The following is a 23,262-nucleotide window of genomic DNA, read 5'->3' as shown; positions in this document are numbered from 1 at the left end:
GCAACCAAATTTTTCTTAGGTAAAAAAAGTTTCATTTGGCAGATTCATGTCAGTTTTAGTTCCTACTGAGAAAATACAAAGCTTTTTGTGATCAGGAAAAAAGCAGCATATTTTCTGTGAGTGATTGGACGATGATCATGATTTAGCTTGTTGATACCGTGGCTCACAAGTTGTACTGACTTTTGTACAGTGTGTAGGACATGCTTGTAACCAATTAAACACACATCACTTGGGCAATGTAAAGCATATTGCCATTTTGACAAGTTCCTGCAATGCTGGCCGCTTGATGCTATTGTTTTAGCTCTCTCCGGGAACAATAATGATTATGAGCACTAATATGACAGCAGTATCTTGGGGAAAATTTAAACAAAGAGGATAAATGGATGAAAAAACCCCATTAAATACTTAGCAGAAAAAAAAAAATCATTATAATTATGTACCCATAGTCAGTGGCATCTGAACCAGTGTATTTTTAGCTCTTTAAACATAACACAAGAGGACAGTTTAGTAAAATGCTTTTCAGCTAAAGCAAATACTTTATACAACTATCTGGGAGAAATTTTTAAGAGTGGACTGCTAAAACTGTACTCTCAGACTCTGAGAAGCGATCATTTACTCAGCAGAAAACCAGACAAAATAATTAAACAGTTAACTACCCCATTTGCATACATCTATTTAACAAATGACAAACTGTGGACAGTTTCAGCCTCTCTTTTAAGATACTGCCTTTAACGCTAATGGATTTTAATTTTAACTTGTGTTATCTGTGTTTTCACAGCCACATAAATAGGAAGCATTATTGATAAAAACTCCATCCAATTCTTTCCCCTTGCTAAAGACTGAGGACATTAAAGGTAAATTGAGATCTAAATGATCTGAGTTATACTTGCCCTCTCAGAAAGCCTTCAGTATCACTTGCAATTGCCATTGATTTGTGCATCTAATATCTTTTACTTGTTTTCCTTTGGCCACTCATCACTTCATTACCTCAGATATAGAGCACTAGTAGTCTTCTGGTTTCTCCTGCCAAAGGGTGTCAGTCTGTAAGGTGATGCCTGGCATGACATTAAAGAGGGGACTGACAACACTAAACTCGACTAAAAGAGAAGATCTATTGTCATAGGCTTGGACTGGAAAAAAAATTTCACAAAGGGAAGAGAAGCATAAAACTTTTGGCTATTCTTTATGATTTCAGTGTTTTTACTTAAATGACAAGTCATCTAACGTATTGCTACATTCTCACAAAATAACAAGTTTGTTACACATTCAAGAATGCTTGGAAGGAAACACGAAAAACCACATCTAGCTAACTGAACTTCTTTTGCATATGCTCCAGCACATCATGATATTCACATTTCCCTAGAAGATTTCATTTCCTTTTTCAGTAAGTAGCACATTATACACCCAAAACACACAGCAATACCAGCAAGTCCATTCAAACCGATGTGGCATAGTATCTCTTGCTTACTTTGCCTCTGCCTCCACAAGTATCTCCTGTGGGTTCTCCTTCCACAGCAAGTTACAGAGCTGTTTTCTCTTTATAGACCGTTGCAGCCCAGCTGCACCACAGTGCTGTAACAGCCTATTCATACCACGTACTGTAGGTCACTGTGTTAGGAGTTGGTCTCCCTGGACTTGTCACTCCAGAGAGACCACCTGAGGTGGTGATACAGAGACATTCAAGTGGGCTTCTTGAATCATTTCTCTAGAAGACCTGCTCCTCTCTCTGTCAGGTCCCTATGGTTCACTGATAAGGAAAACTATGTACATCTGTACCTGGACAAGCATCTAGAGTAGGTGCTGAAGTTAGTCAGTGTAAATATGCACTACATACTCCTACCATAGGACCTCATAATGTTCAGAGAATCAGCACTATTCGTCTATGCTCTCCCATGTAGCCAGGGTTATACATGATCTCTAAACTCCAGCTGTATCATTAAATGATCTGTCCCTAAGGGCCATCATTTATTTTCATGCTTCCAAACCTTCTGATGTGCTGTGTCTGGTACTTATTTCTCTGTTTATACCAGCTTCATGGTTATCTGTCTGGTTGGTAGTAGAAACACATCCACTACCTATCTTCAACTTGGACTGTGAAGAAACAATCAGGGAAGGGATCATGTCCTACAAGGTCACTGGAAGTTACCCTTTAAGTGCAATACCTACCACCTCTGTGTTCTTATCAAAATTGATATATTTTCTGTTCCCATGCTCATGTGCAGCATCTTCTGATAATGCCAGGTTTAGGGGTTGTTCACCAAAACATGCTATAATCTCCTCAAGTTATTTGATTATTATAATATCTAATCTTTATCAAGCTTGGCATTTTTAAGTAAAACATACAGATTCCATTTTTTTCCTTAGTCTGTCTAGACTTAAGAGGGTAAGCCAGGATAGCTGTCACTGTTATTAAGGAATACTTAAGCAGCGGTACTGTCCACTCCTACAATATCCAGAACCCAAAATCAAGGTACCAATGCAGTCATAGGTACTCTTTCACTAAGCTGCCAGGAGAAATTTAAGAGCTGTTAAGAGCTGAATACTGGTAAAAGGTGTCATTCTCCATTAGCCAAATGTTGATCACAGGAGGCTGGTTGACAAAATGCACTAAATCTGACAGCTTTCTTTAAACAAAAACAAAAACAAGAACAAAACCAACAAAAAGCCAACAATAAAACCAAGCCAAAACCATCTTCCATCACTTTTCTCTCCTTAGTTAGAGAGATGAATATAAGCCTGATGTGAGCATGAGGCTGGTTGCCATTCTTACCCATTTCTGAAGGGAAGTTAACACAGCTCACAATTGTAGCGTCAATACTTACATGCAATAATATTTCCGTATCTATTTTTCATTCTGTTCTCATCTTTCTTAGCTGAATCCCATGGTGCAGACTGTCCTTCAAAGAAACTCTAAAAAAGGAAAGAAAGTGACATTAAGGATAGTATGCAGCAATATTTACCTTACGGATAAACCAAGGAGAAAGGCAAACAGTACTTGTGGGTATTGTTCTTAAAGTGTCATTTAACTGATTCTTTTATTGAGTAAAAATAAGAGTCTTGATTAGGTGGTATTTACACATAGCTCCAGATGCTACCTAAAATTTTACATGAGATTCGATGCGTAAGAGCAAGAAGAATCATTTGCACGTGAAGTGCTATTAAACCTTTCCAAAGCTGTACTCTTGCAACATTAAGGGTTCTTCATCTGTGCTATCCAGATTCTCTGCACAGCTCTCATACATACACACAAAGCTGAAGGAGCTTCATCATCGGTGCTGGAGTTGCTCCAGTAGCTGAGTGCAGAATTACACACCGTACTAACATGTCTTATTTTTGACATATTTTAATGTTTTAGTTACTTCTAGTAAGTTTTAGTTACTTCTTGGTAGATGACCTCATGGATTAGAGGTCAGATACAGGCATTTAAAAAGTTTGGATTCAAGTTGCATGTATGTATCTTTTTGTTTAAACACAATTTAGGACACCACTAAAATGATTATTTTGTCAGAGAATAAAAATAATGGGATTCTTTTAAGGATATAATGACATATTCACACAACCTCTGTGCTCTCGTTAATGAATATAATGTAAATAAGAAAGTTGAAGGTGCTAAAAATGTACTTTACATTATGAAAACACACAGGCTGCTGAAAGGGCAGCAAAGAAGTTATATGCATTCCATGTTCCTAAAGGGCATTTGCACAATTTCTTAACTTATGCACTGTATCTGTAAGTCATATAATGTACATGCATTTTATAATTTTTTATTGAAATAGTAATCTTGTATTAAAAATATTTAATTGCCAAGCAAACCAGTGGAATTCAGGACTATGGCCAGTCTTAAGTCATGTTTTGATCTATTTACTGGAATGATAAGGAGTTTAAATCAAGAGGGTCATCAAGGTACACGATTTACTTTTCTTGTAACAGTAGCCAAAAATGGCTAAGTCCCAAACTAAACAGGGAAAACCTCTGGAAGACTGTACCTCTCACAAGACCTCAACATGTTCTGAGCGGTTTGAAATAGATAATGCCTATTAAAGCGACTACTATTAGTGTCCTCTGCCCTCATACTTTAAAAACACTGTTGTTCAAATCCCAGTCATTTCCCTTAGTAAAAACTGTGAGAGTCAAAATAAACCCTTGACCTCTTGCTAAATTCAATGGAACACAAGCATTCATTGTCTGAAATGAGTTTTCTCTTAAAAGGTTCACTAGAATGCTGTTTTTGAACTTATTATATAGAAATTCCTGGAAATACATGGATTATTTCTGAAAAGTTTGTAAACAATAACTGAAGTAAAACAGAAGCCTTGTCAAAAGGCTTCAACTTGTTTGTCCTTCATCTCCCCACACTTTCTTAGAAAATTCTTTAAGCTCTGCAAACTGAAATTATTAAAACCTACTCATACAAATAAGTTTCTCCTTAATAACGGCATACCATCGTTGGGTACAGCTCTGAGAAATGATGATTGCTGCCTGAATAGAGAAGCAAAACCCTGCAAATCCTAAGATGGTTTACAGCTTTATGGCTGTTTGCAAAAAAGTTGCCAATCATTACTCAATGGCATCTAAAATAAGCAAGCCCTCCCACTCCAGAACACTCTCAACTCAGGCTGGATGGAAAATACTTTTGTAATAAGCCAGACCAAACAGCATAAAGAATTGCTCTCCATGGGCAAAAACCTGGGTTGCAATTTCTTGCAAAGGTCACACTCTCAGATGTCTAACACTGGATGAAAGTTCCAAAGGCAGAAGAAACTAATCATTCATCCAGTCTAAAACCTGACCTAGTATCTTCCTCAGGATTTTGCATTTCAGACAGCTAGATAGACTACAAAGAATTTTAGTTTTCTTACAGTCCTTCTGCTGGAGACTAGTTCACAGAATTGACCTGTAAGACACTACCCAGCAAGTGGTCTTGGGTTTAATTCACTAAGCATTATGTGTGCTGTTACAGAGAAAGCCCTGCTGATAGGCTTCCAAGCCTACACCTTGAAATACAGAGGACCCAGATAGACTCCTAAGGAAACCTCCCTGTCCCACTAATGAACTTCTACCTAATGAAGTTCTACACTATCTGAACTTGTTTTAAATCATTCAATTAAAGTAAATCTCTGGAGACAGCTGGGAAAGATTTGCATGGTACTGAATTCAGGTAAGATATACAATAAGCAATGCACTTGTTTGGGCAGCTTGTCTGCATCTTATCTGCTAACATACAGGTTCAATTTCTTCCACCTGTTTGGAACTTTTGAAAACAATTATAAGCTTGATGAGCCTTACAGATAAAGTATTTCCTAATAATGCATCTGCAACATAGATAATTCTCTTGTTTAGAATACATATACATCAAATCTCACACAATAACAAAAGCCAGGAGACAGATTTATGTTTCCAGCTATTGCATATTGTCTTCACTTTCTTTATTAAAAGTATATTCTAGAAAAAGAACTCCAGATTCTTTTTTTTCTTTGGGTTTTCATCAATAAATTAGTGAAGGAAATAAACCCCATCACATAAGGAAAATAGATAGATGTAATTTATGTAGAACCATTGTTCTTTTTAATTCATTTTGGGATACACACAGGTATTTCAGTGAGAAGTGTACAGAAAAGATAACGTGAAGGAAGAGGTATTACAGCGAAAAAGCATAAAAAGAAACAGTTATTGTAAAAGACAGCTGGAGTGTCATTTCTTAAATTCGCGATGTGCTGCCATTACACAAACTGCACAGAATGATAATCGGCAATGAATTATAAGGAGAAATCCCATTTGTCCCAGAAGTAAAGAACAGAGCACCTACCTCATATCAGATGATCTGTCAAGATCTTTTCTTACTTGTGAGAAATATACATTTCATTACAGAATTTTTTTTAATCTCTTTCCTGACATATCACTCTCCAGGGAGACTGCTGCACAGCAGCCCACACATTAACTTAGTGGCTATTTGTTCTAATTCATCCTTAAAAGTTTCTTAAAAAATGTGGACTATTAGAAAGATATATGCCTCTAAACTGATTCATTTCACCAAATGCTTGGCAAGGGCAGCAGAGAATCAAAAATGAGTGTAGGACATTCTGAATTTAAAATATGTATTTCTTTAAATCAAATCTGAGAAAACCTTGGCTACCCAGCCTCCATGATCTACTTGAAAAATGAAACACTTTTCAAGCCAGCTGTTGGTACAGCAGACATTTCAGTATGCAATGTCAGCTGTCATTTATTGTTAGAAAATATTTCAATAATCAGGATAATACAGTTTCTGAAAAAAACCATCCCAAACCCCGGAATTATATGTAACTGCTGTATATGCAACATGGAACTGGTCATGATGCAGCAGCAGGATCATCTGAGTACGAATCATAGAATCATAGAATAGTTAGGGTTGGAAAGGACCTTACGATCATCTAGTTCCAACCCCCCTGCCATGGGCAGGGACACCTCACACTAAACCATGTCACCCAAGGCTTTGTCCAGTCTGGTCTTGAACACCGCCAGGGATGGAGCATTCACAACTTTCCTGGGCAACCCATTCCAGTGCCTTGCCATCCGTACAGTGAAGAACTTCTTCCTTATATCCAATCTATCTAAACTTCCCCTGTTTAATGTGAAGCTTTTGCTTGCTTTAAATCAATGCTGTAGTGGTCTCTATTAAAAATTAAATATTTGCTAAGGGCTAATTCACTGTGACCCTCAGACTAGAAAATAACTGCAATATCTCAAATGAGAGGGGGAGATAATCATTGCAAATACAGATTTTTTAAATTATCCCCTTTCCTCATTTAAAATTAATAAACCCAGAAAATATCGAAAGGGACCTATATAAAAGTACAGTTTGAAGAGGCTGGAATGGGGAGATCTTCAGGAAACAATTTGCAGGTCTGTTGATTGTAATTTTTGGCAACACTTTCTATTCTAGATTTTCCTGCTTCCAATTAAGGACAATAAAGGTAATGCATCTTTCTAAGTACTTTAACATCTACAAATGTAGTGTTGAGCAGAATTACTGTTTTTATTATTAAGCAGCAACTTTTTCAAAAAAATACTTCACAGTTGCTAGGTGACAACAGTGTAGTTTCCTAGGATGTCATTTACAAAATGCCAGCTCTTACAAGAGAAAAAAAGAGAAGTTAAGGACATAATAAATCTACTTTGCCTACTTAATAAGGAAGAACACTATTCACAGATACAAGGAAATATTTCACTGCATAACCATCTTACATTTGATCTGTGTATTTGTTTTCAAATGTATGACTCTACGATATCTGATTTTCCCACATGACCCTGGTTTCTCCACTGATAACATCAATTTCTCCATGCTATTTCTAGATAACCAGATTAAGATGTGCTTTAGCAAAATGAGTAATATGACCTATGCAGTTATAAATGCCTGTGAGGTTTTTTTTTAAGCTACATGCAGAGAGTTACGCACATTGTCTACCTTAGGCCAGACCAGACAACTAATGGTGGTCCTAATGGAAGTCCTTGTCCAAACTTAGTTACAAAAGAAACTTATATTTCTACCATAGGTCCTTTGAGTTGCAGCTAAAATAGATACCTAAAATGCCCTGAATTAGATTGTGAAGAATCATCACTGTTTTACCTAAATATATCACCCTTTACTATTGCTATGTCTGCTTTATATGTGGAGATCACAAACAGAAGAAAATGCATCCATTAAACTCTGAGTTAAATTCTACTGTCACATTAGACTCATATTTGTATTCACAAACCCTAGTAAATACACATTTTATTTTAAGCAAGTCCATAAACATTTGGAGGATAAGGACCTTAAGGCTCACTTAATGAACAGTGCAAGATTTATGATTACAGTAAATTTGTCAGTTCATTGGTTTTTCAGTGTTCAGAATCTGCAGAATATCAGGCATGTGAGGATGCTCTTGTTACTTAATAACATTATCTGTTTTTAAAATAGAAAACTGACATAATCTTATTCAGTTTGTTTAGAGATTAAGAAGAAAGAGTCGTTGACAGTTATGTTAAAGAAATCTGCAGAGAGGTCCAAGCTATGAAACAACATTGTTAATCTTCTAGTCACTTTGAGGAAAGATTTTGTCATTGAAAACATATCACCTGCAAGTAATCGATCACCCCAAGTGCTTGAGAGCAGTGGTGAATGATTTCACTGATGGCATTCCAGCGTACGCAAGTAGCTCTTCATACTTCAATCACTGCTTTGGTCATTGAAAGTATTTGTGGGTGACAGCGTGCCACTAGGGAATATATTCACCATCAGCTTTTTCTTTTCTGTCAGCTTCAATCATGGAGAATTATGTCCAGTTTTCAAATAATGGAATTTAAAAAAACATTTTACTATGCCTGCCCTTGAAAACTGTATGTTGCAAGAGCCAATGTGAAAAATCTATCTAATCAATGTAAACTGCCTTCAGCAGTTATAAAGCACTTACCAGTGTGTTACTGTAACCTAGGTCTGAACATGGAAAGAAAAAGCCCAATAAAGACTGTTGCGAATAGTATATACTGATGTTATCACCCAAACCCCCTAGTTCTGCTTGGAATTTTCTTACAAAAATAGGCTGATACTTTACATAAGATTTTCAGATCAGTCTTATAGCAGTTACAGTCCAACATACAGCAGTTCTCTAATATTGTTCCTGCTGCTCCTTTTTGTGCTTATGCGTCCTTTAATGATGCAGAAAATCCCACCAAAACATCTATTCAAGAAGGCTTGCATAGCCAGAGGCAGCAAACAGTTTTTTTCCTTCTCAGGTGCATTTAGGTTAGTCTACATTACACATGAGAAGAAAAGTAGGAAAGCAAAAGTCCTCCTGTTTTTTTGAGACACTAAACATCATTGTCACTGCCTAAATTAAATGCTGAAATGGAAGAGGAACCACTGCCTTCTCCACTGACTAATTGCCACATGACTTGCCATTTGGAATCCAAAAAAAAGGGCTAAAACCACATGGTAAGACAAAATCTGGGACTAATTCTGTCATTGGACTGGTGTGCTTATTTTTTTCAGCAGCAAGATGCTTTCAATTAGTGTATTTTCTAACACATTTGTATTTTTAAGGTCACAGACTTTGGCACATCCTGGACACTCAGCCAGTCTATTCAAGCTATTGCTCATAATGAAAATATATTAAAAGGACTGGACTGCTTTGGTGTGGTATCTTTAATGACTTGTAGCAGTTAGCATGAGATAGCTCTAGTTGACCACAGGGTTAGCAAATGCCTATGAAATTTAGTTAACACTACAGGATAACAGAGTAGCTCAGGTATAAGAATAGAGAAACGACTTGTCAGTCACTGTGAAAGTTGTGAAGATGTTGCATGCCTTCAGAAATAGCAGATCATGAGTGTCAGCTATGGTGAAACCCAGTTTTTAGGTGCCAAGTGCATTTGAACAAGATAACTGAGACTTAGGTATTCTTTTCTACCCAGTCCTACATCTGAAAGTGGCCAGGGCCTCTCGGGAAGAGAACCCAAAGGAGAGGGGAGGAGGTCCCCTGAGAGACACTGTAGGAGAACACACAGCATGGCTGGAACCACCATGCAGACCCAGCCAACTTCACTACTGGACCGTGTCCTCTCTACTGCGGAATAGGAAAGCACTGCAGTTTATAAAATTGCATATATCTGTGATTGAAATATTTTGGTAGGTGAGTACATTTAGTCTCAACTGACCAATTGTCATTTGGTCTTAAACCATGACAATACCACAAAAGAGTGTCATAGAGTATTTCTAAAATAACTAACAAAGAATCACTTTCCATATATGCCAACCTGTTCATGATATCTGTTAATGGCACTTATTATCTTGGTATCTAAATCTGCCATACCTGAAGGTCACTTGTAAGATTCAACAGCAGGAATAGAAATCTTTGTAGATTCTGCAGAATGATCTAAAAACTTTATAGGTAACCTAGTTTCCACAGGCTTTCAGAGCCATTTCCATTTTACCCCCTTAAGTTTTAAAAACTCCATTACTTTAATTTCTTTAAGATTCTTTAAGTCTTCTGTATAAGGAAAGACTTTAGAAATACAGTGAAATGTGAATTAGTAAGAGGACTGCAATAGAATGTACAATTAAAATTCTAATTTAGAAACTTATTCCCTGGCATGCTAGACAGCAATAACTTAACCTCATTAATCTTCCTGATTTATCTCCAGCAGAAAAATATAGTACGTTGATGGGATTTTATGATCCTTTTTTTTATAGAAAGAACCCTCTGGGTACAATATGCACACTTGCACTATAACTAATGTGCAGGATACATTATTTTTTAACTTGTGTGTAAAAAAAAAATTATCATTGGTCTCATGCAGTGCTTATTTCCTATTATGAAAATAGATTTTCTGCTTTTGGAGGATTTAAACAAATAGTTTTCATGTACAGCATGTGGGATTTTCATATCTCCCTATTCCTTTCCTGCTTTCAACACAGTATGTAATTAAAAAGTTTTGTCCTCAACTATTGTACCTTGTGCATTTGCAAGAAGACTGAACTTGAGCAACACACAACTATAATGTTTGTAAACATAAAGCGAATATGCACAGGCTGCAGTGAATATAAAATACTTCTGTGTGTTGACAGGAAACCTCTTCTAAGGAAATAGAAAAAAGACATTGATCATCACATAGCCACTATCCATACTTTTGTAAACAAAATTATCCACTTCATTATTTAGTAACTCTGTTATCTCCTTGCTTCCTAACTATGTTGTTCCAAAGGATCCAATTATATGTGTTAATTGCACTGTTAAACACTACATGAGTAAAGGATGGTGCTGAAGAGTTGTTTATTTCTTAATGAGAATTCCTACTTATGAAGACAATGGTATTTCTTTGCTATAAGGGTGGTGAAGCACTGGAATAGGTTGCCCAGACAAGCTGTGGCTGCCCCATCCCTGTCAGTGTTCAAGGTCAGGTGGGATGGGGCTTTGAGCAATCTGGTCTAGTGGAAGGTGTCCATGGCAGGGAGGTTGGAACTGGACGATTGTTAAGGTCTCTTCCCATCCAAATTATTCTGTGATTCAATGATTCTATGATACACACTAAAGGAGCAGGAATCAAGGTTGCATACAGTGCACTGAATGTGTGCATTTAGGGTAAATTCCAAATTAACTTTTTCATATCATCTTTAGAAAGGTAACACATATATACCTCAAATGATTTGGACAGAAGGAAAATACTCAGCCTGATAACTATGATATGGTTTGAATGTCATAGGCCAAAAAAGATAAGAATTGGAGTCAAGGCAGAAACATCAACTCTGAGCTAATGCTGGTATCCAAGATACCATTACAATCCTGGCAGTATTCAAGGCCAGGCTGGAAAGAGCCTTGGGCGACGTGGTTTGGGGTGAGGCATCCCTGTCCATGGCAAGGGGGTTGGAACTAGATGACCTTAAGGTCCTTTTCAACCCAAACTATTTTATGATTCTATGATTACAACCATCTAACTATGTGTCCTAATACATGAGGTACTGCCTTATCCCGTGTGGGGCTGGTGTGAGGGCACAGCATGGGCACAGCACTGCCCTGTGCCACCAGCACCCCGCAGGGACCCTGCTCCAGTCCCTGCTGCCCACCTTTGCTGCAGCAGGGAGGGGATGCCTCACCTCCCCTCTGTTTATTTTTTTTCTTTTTTTTTTTTTTTTTTTTTGGGTGAGAATTAAGGGGCAGGCTGGCAGGGGCGATACTGTTGTGGGTGTCTGTTACAGACCACCAGATCAGGGTGAGGAAGTTGACGAGGCCTTCTACAGGCAGCTGAGAGCAGCCTCACAGTCACAGGCCGTGGTCGTCATGGGGGATTTTAACTTCCCTGATGTTTGCTGGAAGGACCACTCACCAACCCAGCCGCAGTCCAGGAGGTTCCTCCCGTGTATGGATGATAACTTCCTCCTGCAAATGGTGGATGAGCCAACCAGGAGAGGAGCGCTGCTGGATCTCATCCTCACTACCAAGGAGGGTCTGGTCGAAGCAGTAAGGGTTGAGGGCTGCCTTGGTTGCAGCGACCACGAGATGGTGGAGTTCAGGATCTTGTGTGGTAGGACCAGTAGAATAACAAGTAGAATTGCAACCCTGGACTTTAGCAGGGCAAACTTTGGCCTTTTCAAGCAATTGCTAGGGGAAATCCCATGGGCAAGGCTGTTTGAAGGTAAAGGGGCCCAAGATAGTTGGTTGGCATTCAAGGATTGCTTTTTCCGAGCTCAAGATCGGAGCATCCCGACACGTAGGAAATCAAGGAAGAGGGCCAGGAGACCTGCGTGGCTAAATAGGGAATTGCTGGGTATCCTTAAGTGGAAGAGGAGTTTACAGGTCATGGAAGGAGGGGCTGGCCACTTGGGAGGAATATAAGGCTGCTGCTAGAGGATGTAGGAAGGCAGCTAGGATGACTAAGGCATCCTTAGAATTAAACCTGGCGAGAAGGGTCAAGGACAGCAAAAAGAGCTTTTTCAAATACATGGCAGATAAAACTAACACCAGAGGCAATGTAGGCCCACTGATGAACGAGATGGGTGCCCTGGTGACAGAAGATACAGAGATGGCAGAGTTACTGAATGCCTTCTTTGTCTCTGTCTACTCTGCTGCAGGCAGTCCTGAAGATCCCTGTACCCCTGAGACCTCAGATGAAGTCAGGTCAACGGAGTGGTTTGCCTTAGTCGATGAGGAATGGGTTAGAGACCAGTTGAGCAGTCTGGACATCCATAAATCCATGGGTCCAGATGGGATGCACCCGCGGGTGCTGAGGGAACTGGCGGAAGTCATTGCTAGACCACTCTCCATTACCTTTACCAAGTCTTGGGAAACGGGAGAGGTGCCTGAGGACTGGAGGAAAGCAAATGTCACTCCAGTCTTCAAAAAGGGCAAGAAGGAGGACCCGGGTAACTATAGACTGGTCAGCCTCACCTCCACCCCTGGGAAAGTGATGGAACACCTTATCGTTGGTGCCATCTTAAGGCATATCAAGGATAAGAGGGTTATGAGGGGCAGTCAACATGGCTTCACCAAGGGGAAATCATGCTTGACCAATCTCTTTTATGAGGAAATAACACGGTGGGTGGATGATGGCAGAGCGGTGGATGTGGTCTACCTTGACTTCAGCAAAGCATTTGACACAGTCTCCCACAGCATCCTCACAGCTAAATTGAGGAAGTGTGGTCTGGATGATCAGGTAGTGAGGTGGACTGTGAACTGGCTGAAGGAGAGAAGCCAGAGAGTTGTAGTCTATGGGGCGGAGTCTAGTTGGAGGCCTGTATCTAGTGGAGTGCCTCAAGGGTCAGTACTGGGACCGGTATTATTTAATATATTCATCAATGATTTAGATGAGGGAATTGAGTGTACCATCAGCAAGTTTGCTGATGACACTAAGCTGGGAGGAGTGGCTGACACGCCAGAAGGCTGTGCTGCCATCCAGCGAGACCTGGACAGGCTGGAGAGTTGGGCAGGGAATAACTTGATGAAATATAACAAGGGAAAGTGTAGAGTCCTGCATCTGGGCAGGAACAACCCCAGGTTCCAGTATAGGTTGGGGAACGACCTGTTAGAGAGCAGTGTAGGGGAGGGGGACCTGGGGGTCCTAGTGGACGACAGGATGACCGTGAGCCAACACTGTACCCTTGTGGCCAAGAAGGCCAATGGCATCCTGGGGTGTATTAGAAGGGGGGTGGTTAGTTGGTCGAGAGAGGTTCTCCTTCCCCTCTACTCTGCCTTGGTGAGACCGCATCTGGAATATTGTGTCCAGTTCCGGGCCCCTCAGTTCAAGAAGGACAGGGACCTGCTGGAGAGAGTCCAGCACAGGGCAACTAAGATGATTAAGGGAGTGGAGCATCTCCCTTATGAGGAAAGACTGAGGGAGCTGGGTCTCTATAGTTTAGAGAAGAGGAGACTGAGGGGTGACCTTATTAGTGTCTATAAATATATAAAGGGGGAGTGTCACGAGGATGGAGCCAGGCTCTACTCAGTGGCAAACAATGATAGGACAAGGGGTAATGGGTACAAACTGGAACACAAGAGGTTCCACTTAAACTTGAGAAGAAACTTCTTCTCAGTGAGGGTGACGGAACACTGGAACAGGCTGCCCAGGGAGGTTGTGGAGTCTCCTTCCCTGGAGACATTCAAAACCCGCCTGGACACATTCCTGTGTAACATTATCTAGGTGTTCCTGCTCTGGCAGGGGGATTGGACTAGATGATCTTTTGAGGTCCCTTCCAATCTCTAGAATACTGTGAAACTGTGAAACTATGACTTAATACAGGGAAGTTAACAATATTATTATCATTATTATTGGAAATAGCCACAGTGATAGACCTCTAGAACTTCCAGACTGAGCAAACTGTAATATTGATGATGTCTATTCTTGTCTTTTGTGTCCAATTTTAAATTAATAAACTCTTTTTCAAGTGTCTTTCTAACAAACAGATTACTTCCACATTACTACTTAGAAGTACATCACTCCTAGACTTTCTCTGTTGAACTCCGAATATTAGCAGGCAGATGGTTTCTACAAGGTGTTTTTAGTTACTTCAGAGGTTCCAGAATATTACTCGGGATTTTTTTGTGCACTTCAAATTTTAATTAAAAAAAATAATAGAAAACTTTTATTCTTCTGAGTCTGGCCCATTTTTCCTCTTAAATATTAGCACTATGATATTTTATTTACTTTACAAATAATAAAAGCTTACCCCAGGGAATGGTTTGAATGAGCTAATGAAATGTTATTAAAGCAGAGCATAAAGATACAATGTGCTATGGAAAATGTAGGCAGGAGCTACAGAATTTTTCCTACAGCAAGGAGAAGAGTCTACCATTGGTTTAAAATATAACAAAAAAGGGAAAGAAAGAAAAAAAAAAAGAGAAATGGAAAAAATACAGAGATAAAAAGAGAGAAGGGAGAAGATGGCACTTTGGTTTTTTTTTTAATATCAGAGGAAAAACAATGGCGTACATTTTACTGAAGCAATAAGCTTTATGTTGTAGTCATTAAAATATTCTGTTCACTCTTGTTTTATGTAGTGGTCAATGAGAGCTATTCCACTCATTGCTTACATATACTATGTAATGTACAAAACAAGGCTTAAGGATTCTAAAACACTGAAGTGGGAAATACTTTCCACAGAAAAATACTTTCTTTCCATGACTTGATTGACACTGTAGGCTGGGATACTACTCTTTGAGCAACTATATTATTTGAAGAGGTACTATTTATATAATACTTGTGCACTTTTTTCATCTGCTTGCTGAAGATTATTTCTATGAAAGGTGATCGATACTGCACTGGTTGACACACACACTCATAAGGAAGGTGTCTTCTGACACATTTATAACTAATCCAGTAATAGCTTTGCCTGATTTTATCTGAATAAATTACTGTAATTGAGATGGCCCCGAGCTCAGAATTCATAAGAACTTCTGACTCCAAATTATCAGCTGACCCAAGCATAGAAAATGTGATAACATCTTCAAATAACCTGTAAAAATTACCTATTTCTGGATGTAGAATCACACAACTTGAAAAAAACTTGAATGTAATAAAGTTTACTGATGCAACAGTGGAGCACGTGGAGAAATGAAACAAAGCAAACAAATGTTGAATCTGAAAAGTGAACAAAACCCCTCCTATCTTCATCCAAGCTGCAATGTACACACAGCTGATCTAACCTTTCAGAAGTGAAAAAGCACCTCTCAGATTTTGCTCACTAAGTAAGCCACAAGGGTTTTCATGAGTGTATCTAGGCCACTCTAGTTAATACAGTTCAGATAGAAGATAAGAAAGAAACAAAGCTCACATAATAAGATTTTAACTGTGCTACAGGACAACATTGACATTATATTAAACTATGAGATAAAAGCCAGAGTACATTGGCGTGCACAGATGGAACGCAAATATTTTGCACAGTGTTGTTTTTCCCAGTGGATAAGACGGTACTTTTCAAGGGAAGCAAGAGCAGTAGGGTAGCCTAAAATAGATAAGGGTCTACTTGCAGTGCCCTTTCAAAGAAAGGATAGCACTTCATTGTGCTGGTTCATTACATTTTTTGATCCTCACAGGAAACTTTGGTGCCTTGGTGTCTGCTTTGCATGTTTGCAAATACACTATTTGCTAGCATATATAAAGACAATTATTCATTCCTCTTGGCTTGACTTTTAGGCCATCATTTTCCTTGTTTTAAAGATCTCCTTCTATCTAAAGCTTCGTGTCTACTAACTACTTTTCTTGGCTGGCATCCAGTCCCCAGACCTATCATCTACTACGCTGTTCTGCTCAGGGGAGAGCAGTTATGGGTAACCACAGAGCTGCTGAATGCTTCCACAGCAATGGGAGCTCCTGCTACTTCACTATTTAGAACTCCTGGCTCTGGCTTTTCAAAGTTATGTTTCCTTTTCCCAGACATACCTCTGCAGGCTCTCACTCTATAATTACTTCCTGCCAATCATCTTCCCTTTGGACAACTACACACTTACTGGAAAAGAGTGGGTGGATAAAACCTTTGAAAGAATATGTTGCTGGTCCTAGACAATCTTACAGCTCTCTGGGAAACTACTGAAAGAATAATACAAAGTATTTAAGAGCATATAGAGATAATCAGGATCAAAATAGTAGTGATAGTAATGGGATTGACAATGATGACAAGTGTTGCTGTCAGTTGTTACCTAATCATTTTTAGCAGGCTCATTGTATACTGACAGACAGTAAGTGCTTCAATACAGCCCCAAGACTACTTGCTAGAACAAAGAGCATCCCGTTACGTGCACTAACAAAGACCAGCAGCTCACGAACCTCAACTGTCCTATTTTGATGTCTGAAATGTATACTCGGCAGTTTCTAATTCCAAGAGAGGTAACGCTGCAGCAACTGCTCAACCAGGCTTAAAACTAGACTTAAAACTAGCTTATTCAAACATATAATACATGGGATCACAGGCTACTCAAATGACTCAGACTCAGCTAATGGATGAAGTGAAGTGAAAGTATTATAGATTAAGGATAAGGGAGGGGCAAGAGGGGTTCCTGTCTCTAAACACTGTCACTTGAGGCCCACTTCTGTGTTATTAATTTAACATCAGATATACAGGGCTAGTATTTTGTCAATGGGAAAGTACAAACACAACATACACAACAGACTATGGCATATACCCACAGAAGCTTATCAATGGACATTTGAATTATCCTACTCTGTTTCCATGTAATCAGCTAGTATATCCCTGATGTCTGGGAAAAAAACTTTCAAAAAGGTTTGAGAAGTTTTATAAACTTCTACTGACCTTATGCAATACAATGGAGAACTCTGAACGCCTCAGTGCAAACGTCTCTTCCTTCTGATTTATCACTCACACGACATACATTCAGGGAATATATTGTGCAAGTGAAATAAATATTGGACTAACTAACAGAAAATATCAATCTCCAGCAATAATGATGGAGATGACAATTTGAGTGCCATCAGCTATTTACTAGGCAGATGTGCAACAAGGATGCTTTTTCTACTCGAGTTTGATAGTGCCTTACACTACCAGCACAGTTTAGCAAAATAATAAAACTGGATGCAATACAGAAAACGGGCCTTGTCAAAAAAAAAAAAAAAAAAAAGAAAAGGGAAGAAAAGTGCCATTTTTTGACAGGACAGTTTTTTTATGAAGGACAATACAGTGATGACATGAAAGTTAGTTGTTTATGGAGTAAGGGAGCTAACTAAAAAGTTACAAAGCCCATGTAACACAAATAGATTATGAAATAAGAAACTTAACAAACAAACAAAGGGATAGTCAGAGAAAAAAAAAGCACAAAATACTGTTTACATTCAGAGCTTTAAGGACAGAAAAGGAGTAATCACAGTTCTGCAGTTAGATCACACCCATGTCATTATTCTGTGGGTTTTTTCCTGATGTGCAGGACCTTTGTGAACATGTCACCTAGCTACTCCTTTGTTCTGATTCTGATCTTGCTGAGTATCAAAACAATTCTTCAGTAATGAAGATTGAGGTTTAACGACTTGATGTATAATTTTGTTTTTTTTTTTCAATCTGCTTCTTCATTTTCTCTTTTGCATAAACTGAGCAAAATACAGCAGTTTATCAGCTCTCCATGGACATTTCAAGATTTATATACATTGCGGCTCTACATTTTTATTTGACTTTTCCTTTCATTAGAACACTGCTCTCAAGCTCGATTAATTGCAGCAACATTATAAAAGCTCTGTTGAATAGCAAGAGATGACTTTATTCTCTGCATCCCTCCATAAAACAAAATTTTTAAAAATTTGGGTCTCGACATAAATATTTTCCTTACAAGACAATACAAAGATTCCAGGCATCTGTCTCTCATTAAACCAATTACTAGTTGTTTAAAATAATCCGATAAAGTCCACATTCATCAGATTTCTTATTAAAAGTTATTTCTTATTAGATTCTAAGTACCAAATTCTGCAAAAGGACCCAGACAAAATGAGTGAGCTAGATGGACAAGGGTGACTTGGCACTGAAGTGCTCCAGTCTTGACATTTAGTGAAAGTTCCAACTTTGAGACAAACACCCATTTAAACAACAGGGGAAGACTTATTGCAATGAGATTCAGAGACATAGCTCAGCAGGGACTAGGCTTTCCAGCTGGAATACTACAGAAGACATATACTAGTATACAGCTGGAGTGTTAGGGAATTGAATCCCGTTTAACACCTTCGTTAATGACCTGGATGATGGGGCAGAGTGCACCTTCTTGAATCACAGAGTTGTTTAGGTTGAAAAAGACCTTTAAGATCATTGAGTCCAAATGTTAACCCAGCACTGCCAAGTCCACCACTAAACCATGTTCCTAAGTGTCACATCTACGCATCACTCAAATAGCGCCAGGGATGGCAACTTGTCCTGGGTTCAGCTGTAACATTTTTCTCCTTCTTAGTAGCTGGTGCAGCGCTGTGGTTTTGACTTTCAGCCTGGGAACAACGTTGATAACACCAATGTTTTAGTTGTTGTTCAGTAACGCTTACTCCAATCAAGGACTTTTCAGTCTCATGCTCTGCCACTGAGGAGGGGCACAAGAAGCTGTCAGGGAGCAGAGACAGGACACCTGACCCAAACTAGCCAAAGGGGTATTCCATACGACAGCACATCATGCCCAGTATATAAACTGGGGGGAGTTACCTGGAAGGCCCAGATCACTGCTCGGGTAGGGCTGGGTTTAAACCACAACACGGCTCCACCATTTCCCTGGGCAGCCTGTTCCAGTGCTTGACAACGCTTTTGGTGAAGAAATTTTTCATAATATCCAATCTCAACCTCTCCTAGCGCAACCTTGGGCTGTTTCCTCTTATTACGTGCTACTTGGGAGAAGAGACTGACATGCACCTTGCTACAAGCTCCTTTCAGGTAGCTCTAGACAGAAGGTCAGTCTCTCTTGAGCATTCTCTTCTCCAGACTAAGCAACCCTAGTTGCTTCAGCTGAAGAGAAAGAAAAGTCTCATTTTCTTTTAATGCTGGATACAAGAGTAACTTGACCGTGGTACTAAAATTTTACCTGACAGCTCAATGATTAGGATATGTTCCTGATACTTGCAATTTGCTGGACATGGGACACAATGTTCTTCAAAATTAGGTTTCAGCCAAAATTGCATTGCAAGTAGAAATATCCTGGAATTACCCAACAAGGTACAAGAAAAGATTTGTCTTCCAAAAAATAAAACAGGCTCCTGGGACATGGGGATGGTAAAAATAGTCAAGTTAGTAAAAGACAGTAAGATAGTAAAAGACAGTAAAACTGATTCAGGCTCAGTGAACCTTAAATTCTGGTTTTCTCCCACATGTGCAGTATTCTACTGCCTACCACATTTAAGGTTCCAGCAGAAACCTTCTGGTATCTGTAAGCTGCCTGGACTTAGTGCAAATCTGCCAATGTAACATGGTGGTCCCATGTCCCACTCTGGCTCCCTGCTTAGCCCTGTGTCAGCCTCTGTAAGCTGAATCTTAGTTCCATGAGAATATATGTAAAAGTATATCTGAGACAACACCCCCCAAAAAGTATGGTTTGCTTTTATTATTCTCAGTAACCTCACTATAGTCATAATAGCTGGTAAATAAACTTGACATTTCAGTTGAAATACAAACACTTGCTGTGATAGTAGATCAAACTTGAATGTTTTTCATTAGAAGATGCCTAAACTTTTCCAGGCATGGGCAGAACTGTACAGTGAATTGAGTACCTTCATTGCTTTATGCACATGCATTTTCAGCTTTTAAAAATCTGGTGTGTATTAGTGTCATTAAAATTAATCCTTTCTACAGGACTTTTTCTCCATGGAAATAGAGAGGAAAGCAGGCTTTTTTGCTGTTTTTATGTTACCGCACTATGAAGCTTGAGCACTCCAACAGACAGCTCCTCCATGCTAAAACCGTCATATGGGTAGTACTGTTCAAACCTTTCATGACACCAAAAAAATCATGTTACTATTAAACTTCTAGATTAATCAGTCAGGTTTTCAGGGACACTGGCCCTTGTTATTTTGCAAAACTGGGGAAATAGGTCACATAAACAGGTAACCTTTTCCTCCCTCAATCCCAGAGATGCAGAATCACTACCCTAGTATAACTCCTTCCCACAGATGTTTCCACACTTTGGCCTCCCAGTCAGCATATCTTCTCCATGTTTTTTTTTTTTCTGGGGAAAAAAAGAAGAGTGCTGCTAGCTGAAAGGAATAAATCAGGAATATAATTCACTTCCTCCTCCTCATTTTTCCTGATGTTAGGGAGGAGGAACACCACCCATTGCTGTACCTTCTGGACTCAGAAGAAGGAGATGGTAATGGCAGAACCTGGCTGAGAGGTGCATGGTAGGTCTGGAATGGACCAAGTAGTGAAACACATAGCATAACTTACATATTGTTAGCATCATTTCCACTGAAGGCAGAATCACTGTTCCACACTATTTCTGTGTTTTAAATATCCCTCAATAGCTATGTGACTGTGACTTTTCACCTTGCCCTTCTGTGGCAGTCGGCACGTGAGTTGCAGGGTCCCCACTTCTAGGAGGGGAGGTAGTGAAAGGTAAAGCTTTATCTGTGGGGAAAGGTCCTGGTAGCAGAAGGAGCTCTTCCGGGGAATGAGTGTAAATATTGAGTAAGCACCAGCAGATCTCTGTGTTAGTGTGCATCTAGACAGAAGTTTAGTAGTTCCACTTATTTCTTGGAACGAGGCTATTTTAAAAAGCTCCAACCTGATACCTTATAAGGTATTTAAGGCAATTCCACTGTAGCATACTTAAGCTAAAGGAAAACATAACTCTATATTATGTCAACAGGAAAGACATTTGCTTCCCAACTAGGCTGTCCTTCTACCTCAGCAATGTTTAAAAATCAATTGATGGCAGAATCATAGCGTTTAGAAAAAAACGTCACCAAAAGAGCAACAAACACATAGTCTCAGTAACAAGAAACAAAAAGCAATCCACAAAACAGTTAAACTTTATAGAAGCTCTAAACGCTGCAGACAGCATGGCCTTTTTTAGCTTTCTTTGTGCGCCAGATACATGTGCTTAGTAAATATCAGTAAAATAAACACAAATGCTGTGCAAAGAACTGACAAATGGAGGGAAAATATGTCAATCTCTAATCAGATCTACAATTAAACACATAAAAAGCATGAGCAATTTATGTGATTTTCCTTGGATTCAAACATTCTTGTATGTTCTAGCTACTGTCAGTTCTATAGACTAGATTCACAGTGCATCCATCAAAATGTAAGATTCAAGCTGGTGATGTAAAAGAAAAGCCAATTACAAAGTCAGTGATAAAACTGAAATGTGTATATAAATACTAAGAAAGCAGCAAGGCACCAAATTTGTTTAGATTTGAAATGCTTTACCCAGTGCAAAACCAAAGCAGATGCTTTGGTGTGGTTTGGAAGCTCAATTTGTTTACTTTCAGAATTCATATAACTGTCCCCCTTTTGCTCTCCAAAAGGCAAGAAGAGGTTTACTTCCCATACTAGTTTAATTCCACTACTTCTATGTACTGTAAGTAACACGACTCTCTTGAAAGGGCCTAATGAACATAAACAGGGTTCTTTGCAGAATAAGCACTATCTAAAATCAGGGCTCGAGGATTAGGCTTTAGCATGGCAGCTACATACATTTTAAATAACAACATTTTACAACCGAATTTCTCTTTTTCTCCTTCCATTTACAGCATTTCACAGACCCACAGCAGGACAGTGGACCAGGAGGACAGCTACTAAAATAAAAGAACTAGAAACCACACAGAATGCTACCTAACTTAAAGGGCTCTTTGTGTTCATTCTGAGGTGATGTTAGTTCTATAAAACTGACTACCAGTATGTAAAGAAAAAAGAAAAAAAGATTATAATTTCACATCACATTGTTTGCTTTGTATATACACAAGGACTGATTTATTTTCTTCTTCTTTATGTGTGTTAACAGACATACTGGGTCAAACCAGAGATCCATACAACCCATTATTTTTTCTACAAAAGTACCAGTAGCAGATATTTACAAAAGTGTATGAAGAATAGAGCAAATAAAGAGTGAATCTTTCCCCAACATACCATCTTAACTTCTAGCAGTTAGTGGCTTTCCTGAACAATCTCTTTCTCAGCCAGACAGTGCATATAGCCATTGTGTTTAATAATGAATTTGTCTAGCCCATTTTTGAACCCACTTTTAATTTTGGCTTCACAGTATCTTGAGGCAATGAACTCCACAATGTAATTATGTGCTGTGTAAAAAATATTTCCTTTTGTTCATTTTAAACCTGCTGCCTAATAGATTTGTTGGGTGCTTCTGATTCCCTAGATTATAAGCAATAATGAATAATTGTTAGCATTGCAGAAGTAACACTGTTCTCTGGCACAGCTGAGAATATCCTAAGGGGGCATTACAGCAGCCAGGAATGAGTGATATTTTGCTATCCTGGAAACAAGGTAGAGACTTGATAGACTTAGTAGTTACTGGAGCTGGTAAAATGGCTCTGTGCCAATTTAAGGATTTCTTTTCTCCTAGGATCTTTGCATGTTTTATTATGTCAACCTTACAGAAGCTGTGTACAGAAGCGTTACACAGAGCATAAAAGCTGGAGTTGAAGTACGAATGGGTGTATGAGCAAAACTAGTAACTGAAAACAGAGTTTTTATGTAGTTATTTCTCCAGTTTAACCAGAGGCACCTATAACAAATAAAAGCAGGCACGGATAAAAATCAAGGCTATAGCTTTATGAACTTTAGGATTACTTCAGGAACCAGCACTGCACTGCATGGATGTTCCCACC

At 39.0% G+C, this 23,262-nt stretch overlaps 1 protein-coding gene across 12 annotated transcripts in view; it reads right to left on the bottom strand.

The window, feature by feature from the left end:
* PTPRM (protein tyrosine phosphatase receptor type M) overlaps positions 1-23,262 on the bottom strand; it is a 472,285-nt gene that overhangs the window by 57,628 nt on the left and 391,395 nt on the right. For all 12 annotated transcript variants that reach the window (XM_061448768.1, XM_061448769.1, XM_061448772.1 and 9 more), the window contains one exon: positions 2,823-2,910. In XM_061448768.1, the coding sequence (XP_061304752.1) occupies positions 2,823-2,910 (88 nt within the window). The remainder of the gene's footprint in view (positions 1-2,822; positions 2,911-23,262) is intronic.

This window comes from Pezoporus flaviventris, unplaced genomic scaffold (assembly GCF_033815535.1).
Source record: "Pezoporus flaviventris isolate CSIRO_AGI_PZ_B2104156 unplaced genomic scaffold, CSIRO_AGI_Pfla_v1 ptg000007l, whole genome shotgun sequence".
NCBI classification, from domain to species: domain Eukaryota; kingdom Metazoa; phylum Chordata; class Aves; order Psittaciformes; family Psittacidae; genus Pezoporus; species Pezoporus flaviventris.
This window is presented reverse-complemented; position numbering and strand designations above follow the sequence as displayed.